The 6,000-nt window shown below is 36.2% G+C and overlaps 1 protein-coding gene across 1 annotated transcript in view; it reads left to right on the plus strand.

Annotated features, from left to right (window-relative positions):
* The window catches only part of MCM9 (minichromosome maintenance 9 homologous recombination repair factor), a 105,863-nt gene that overhangs the window by 19,991 nt on the left and 79,872 nt on the right, over positions 1-6,000 (plus strand). The window contains exons 5-6 of the mRNA XM_004382737.2: positions 2,133-2,258; positions 4,035-4,154. Coding sequence (XP_004382794.2) covers positions 2,133-2,258; positions 4,035-4,154 — 246 coding nt within the window. The remainder of the gene's footprint in view (positions 1-2,132; positions 2,259-4,034; positions 4,155-6,000) is intronic.

Here is a 6,000-nt window from a genome sequence, read left to right on the forward strand (position 1 = left end):
CTCAATGGCACACAATAACAACAAACAGTACAAGTAATAGGATAATAGTTGTCTCTCCTACTATGTGCCAGGTATTGTTCTTTGTGTTTTAAAACCTGTTGCCATCAAGTTGACAGAAAAGCCCTGGAATGGTATCACCAGCTGAAGGAGTACTTGTACGATTTTCTTCCTCCTCAGAAGAGCTATTCTTGAAACATGAGTGCAGACTCAGAGATGAATATTAAAGTCCTGACACATGCAAATTAGTCACCAGCATTCGGTCATTAATTTCTGAGAATATGAATATAGACACCGAGTACCATCACAGTAGTGAATTCAGTGCAAGTTAAGACAGGCTCAAGAAAGGCTTGTAGAATCTTGTAGGTTCCAAGAGCCTCTGTTGGTGGATTAGGCCAGTGATTAATTGGAGAAGCTCCATGGGCCACAAGTACCTCTGTTTAAAGGCTGCTGGCTCCTGAGATTAAACTCATTGTCTCTGAGATGGGGCACTTTCCTCTTATTCGGGCAGTGTGATAATTAAAGCAAAAGGAAGGAAATGGTGTACTAAAAGAGCTGAAAAGAAGATTTGAAAGGGTGGCTCAGAAGACAAAGTAAAGTATTATAATGAAATGTGCAAAGACCTGGAGTTAGAAAACAAAAAGGGGAGAATACACACTCAGCATTTCTCAAGCTGAAAGAACTGAAGAAAAAAGTTCAAGCCTTAGGTTGCAATTTTGAAGGATTATATGGGCAAAAACTTGAATGACGTGAGAAGAGAAGATGGAAGGAATATAGAGTCACAGTACCAAAAAGAATGGTCGATTTTCAGCCATTTCAGGAAGCAGCGTATGATCAAGAACCAATGGTACTAAAGGAAGAAGTCCAAGCTGCACTGAAGGCATTGGCAAAAACAAGGCTCCAGGAATTAACGGAATACCAATTGAGATGTTTCAACAAAAGGATGCAGCTCTGGAAGCGCTCTCACTCGTCTATGCCAAGAAATTTGGAAGACAGCTACCTGGCCAACCCAATGGAAGTGAACCATATTTGTGCCCATTCCAAAGAAATGACTTGAGGCACCTACTGATGAAGATCAAAGACTACAACCTTCAGTATGGATCACACCTCAACGTAAAGAAAACAAAAATCCTAACAACTGGACCAATAAGCAACATCATGATGAAAGGGGAAAATACTGAAGTTGTAAAGGATTTCATTTTGCTTGGATCCACAGTCAGTGCCCATGGAAGCAGCAGTCAAATCAAACAACATATTGCACTGGGCAAATCTGCTGCAAAAGACTTCTTAAAAAGTGTTTAAAAGCAAAGATATAACCTTCAGGACTAAGGTGCACCTGACCCAAGCCATGGTATTTTCAGTCACTTCATATACATGCAAAAGTTGGACACTGAATGAGGAAGGCCAAAGAAAGAATTGATGCCTTTGAATTATGGTGTTGGTGAAATATATTGAATATACTATGGACTGCCAAAAGAACAAACAAATCTTAGAAGAAGTACAGCCAGAATGCTCCTTAGAAGCAAGGATGGTCTAAGACTTCGTCCCATACTTTGGACATGTTATCAGGAGGGATCAGTCCCAGGTGAAAGACACCATGCTTGGTAGAGGGTCAGCAAAAAAGAGGAAGACCCTCAAGGAGATGGCTGCAACAGTGGGCTCAAACAACAATTCTGAGGATGGTGCAAGACCAGGCAGCGTTTCATTCTGTTGTACATAGGGTCACTATGAGTTGGAACCAACCCCATGGCATCTAACAACAATAGTAATTATACCAAAAACCACAGAAAATGCAGTCATTGTTATTTTTAAAGGATAAAATTGACCTGATAGGTAATCGATGCAGGAGAAAAGGAGATTCCTATCTTTCTTTCCCTTCTAAGGTATAATAAATTTATAGAAACTTAAGCAAGTAGTGCCCATGGGGGGAACAAAAAAGCAGACTTTTTTCATCTTACGGCATTAATAAGAAAAGGACTTACAGGACCAAAACAAAGTCATTTACTCCTTTTAGTCATTTGGAAATGGTCCTCTGTGTGTGTTTATAGGAGGATGGTCAGATAGGATAGGAAGAGAACTTCAGTTAGATTTTCTTGGAAATTGCAGGTGACTTCTTATCTTTCTGCTTCTCCTAGGAAGGAATGAAATATTGGCCAGCTTGTGCCCCCAAGTTTTTGGGATGTATTTAGTAAAGCTTGCTGTAGCCATGGTGCTAGCTGGTGGGATTCAAAGGACTGATGCTACAGGAACACGTGTTAGAGGTTGGTACCTATTTAAAAATTTTGAGGCTACAAGTTTTCTTTCCTGAATAAAAATTGTTTGTTGAGCTTTTATTTTCCAAATGTTATCTTTTAAAGCTGGCCAACTATCTGAATATCTAATACTTAGTCTAGCATGTATACATCTGAACCTACTTCCCAGAATTCCACAAAGACTAAAAGAAATAAGTTTTTCAATGGGTATATATTTTTGTTCCAGCCTATAATGGTGCCACAAAATAAAATCTTTACATTTTTATTACTGTGTATGTTTTCATTGGATCCCAAGTCACTCTTCAAAAGGGAAAAATTAGAAATAGTACTTTTTAATGTTTCCAAGTCAGTGACTCTCCATCTGTGACTGTCACTGTGCTTCTCTCAGACTGTTGCTCTCAGTCATCTGCCTGCTGAATTCCCCTTCTGCTGGGAGACAGCAAATGTGCCATCTGCCATGAAGTGCTGCTGTAGGTCATACATTCAAGCAAAGATTACTCTTAAGTGTGTAATGATGTGCTTATAACAGAAAGCTTTCTTGTGGCTAAACACACTTAACTGACCTGAATCTCGCATAAAGCAAGTTTTTATGACCCACATGTGGACCATAATAACCAAAGACTAAATCAAAAGACTAAAAGGCCATTGTTGTAAATCAGGCTTTTAGTAGGGACTTTAAAACTGTATCGTTTAGTACAGTATAGTATATTAATAGTAAGTATAGTAATGCTTACGTGTATTACATGTTTTGATCACCTACTATTTGCAAGGCACTCTGCTAAATGTTGAGCTTAAATAGGGGTTCCTATTAATATATTTGGGAGCCCAAGAGCTTGGCTGCTAAACAAAAGGTCAGCAGTTCGAACCTACCAGCCACTCCTTGGAAACTCAATGGGGCAGCTCTACTCTGTCCTATAGGGTCACTGTGTGTCGGAATCGACTTGATGGCAAAGGGTTTGGTTTGGTTTTAGTTATTAATATATTTAGAAAATACTTGAGTTTATAACCTTACTAAAAAATTTCTTTGATCAGTGAGCTAATACACACCAAAAGATATTCGTATATTCATTTACGTTACATTTGAAAAACAGTCTTTAACTACTTCAGGAACCTGGTGGCAAAGTGGTTAAGAGCTCAGGTTGCTAACCAAAAAGACTGGCAGTTCGAATCCACCAGCTGCTCCTTGGAAACCCTATGGGGCAGTTCTACTCTGTCCTATATGGTTGCTGTGAGTTGGAATCGACTTGATGGCACACAAAAACTACTACTTTATGATAGATATTTCATTAAACTACTAAAATTTTCATAAAATGAAAAGGTCTTCACTTAATTATCAGAATCATAAGTAAGTATAATGTCCCTAATACTTACAAATGCTTAAATTAAAAAAAAAAAAATTAAAATACTTCTATGGCTTATATGGAAAGATTTAATTACAGTAGTTTGGTATTTAAAAATAGATTAAATAAGCCAGGTTTTTTTTAAAATAATAAACAGGCCTAAACATCTCAAAAACAGTACATAATTACTAGAATTTAAATTTTAAATGTCACATTCAGTAATCAATTAAAAATTGTTATATTTATGATGACAGTTAACTTTACCAAAGATTTTCTAGTTAAATTCTTCCTGGAATGATTTTAAGTAACTGTACAGCAAAAGCACTATATAAAATATAAATTGTGTTAGTATTTCAAGTGGACCATTTTCTTTTTGATTATAATTAGACTTATTCATGGGTCCTTTCATAGAAATTTTAAACTTTACATATTTACGTTTTTCTAGGCGAATCACATCTTTTATTGGTTGGGGATCCTGGCACAGGGAAATCTCAATTCCTCAAATATGCAGCTAAGATTACACCAAGATCGGTGCTAACCACAGGAATTGGATCTACAAGTGCAGGTATTTTGTGTGACAATTTCACGTAATTTAATATTACCACAGAATCTAACACAATGGTTTTTTTCTTATGAAAAATTACCTATAATAGGGTAAATTTCAAGCTAATTTTTGAGAGTTACTGCCAAAAATTGAAGGAAACACACATTACTTTTGTAGCTGTAAAGAAAATATTTTAAAAGCTCCATCCTCACTTAAATTTATTTGTCAAAACTTATTCCATATTATCTCCTTGGATCTTTGTTTTGAGCAATCCTATTTAATTTTCTCATTCTCTAGTGATTACCTTCATATATCTATCTATGCAGAAAAAGTATGCATCATCTGGCATTCTATGAAGCCCCAGCAAATATAACATTAAAATCAGTTAAGTAGGGGAAAAAATTCACTTTACAAAAGTAGATCAATGGCTTAGAACTTAAGGCATTTTCATGCTAAGAGAACTCAAGGGCAACATAACTCTTACTAAAATTTTTCAGGTGAAAGTTTTGTTATTTTCTACGTGGAAAGTGTAGTTTAATCATTGCAATGTGGAACTTCATTCATACCTTGTAATGATTCTTAAGTAGTACATTTAAAAACTTTCACAGATAAAATGCCCAGATTTGATTATTAAGTATCTTAGGGGATTTAGCACCATAGTTGTAGGGAAAAACTACTTTTATAAAACAGGTTTTGATGCCGTTTTGTATTTTTATACAGTTTTGACTGGGGAAATATTTCTCCTTTTCTCCCAAAAAATAGGCCCTTGGTTTCACACATTTTACAAATATCATTTGCTGCTTGCTAAGGGAGTCTGACTTCCATGCCTGTGTTCAAGTTTCTCACGAGAAGCTTTTACTTTAGAATTTATTACAAAGCAGAAGATGCTGCATAACTGGGGTACCTTTCTAAGTGGCTCTAAGGTTTTGAAATATAAATGTAACTGAACAGTACATTAATCACTGACTAGAAGGGATTTGTGAACTGAGGAGTGGACAAGCTTCAGGATACTGGAAGGGAAGTAGATAGGAATAAAGAACATTTCATGTCATTTTACAAACCTTATGACCCAGTAGTCTAGAGTTCTGTATAAAATGTTCCTTAAATAATTACGTGGAATGTTTCCTAAGTTATTCTGTGGAGTGGCAAGAAATGAGCCCATGCTATCTTGTGGGCTACTAGTAATTTCAGAGTATTTGAGCTGTTTTAGAGTGAATGGCTGCCAACTCACTGTATTAGCACTTCTCCCTCTTTCAAATAAATTTTATTTCAAGATTAGAATCCAATCATGAGAGAAAAGAGGGAATATGTATTTTTAGAATTATAGAAAAATTATTGCTACTAGTCTTTTGCAAATTGTACACAACCCTTTAGGTCATAAAAGTCATTTCAGTGGGCCAAAACCAGCACTTTCAAAATGAAATACAATAGAAAATATAGTATTCCCCTCTTATCTGCAGGGGATACATTCCAAGACTCCCCATGCATGCCTGAAACCACAGATAGTACTGAACTCTATATATGCTATGTTTTGTCCTATATATACATACCTATGATAAAGTTTAAAAATAAACTAGGCACAGTAAGAGATGAACAGTTATAAGAATATACTGTAATACAAGTTATGTGAATGTAGTTCCCAGGTGGGATGGCATGGGATACTACAAGATTTCATCACGCTACTAAACATTTTTGGACCGCGGCTGACCGTGGGGAACTGAAACCGTAGAAAGTGAAGCTGCGAATAAGGGGGGGACTACTGTACTGGAATATTCTGCACATACTAATGGTACATTATAAGGGTGCATTTTCTTGAAAATTTTTCTATATAAATGTGTCCTTATGTTATAGGGTCATGTTATATATA

Source organism: Trichechus manatus, unplaced genomic scaffold, assembly GCF_000243295.1.
Source record: "Trichechus manatus latirostris isolate Lorelei unplaced genomic scaffold, TriManLat1.0 scaffold00098, whole genome shotgun sequence".
Classification (NCBI taxonomy): Eukaryota; Metazoa; Chordata; class Mammalia; order Sirenia; family Trichechidae; genus Trichechus; species Trichechus manatus.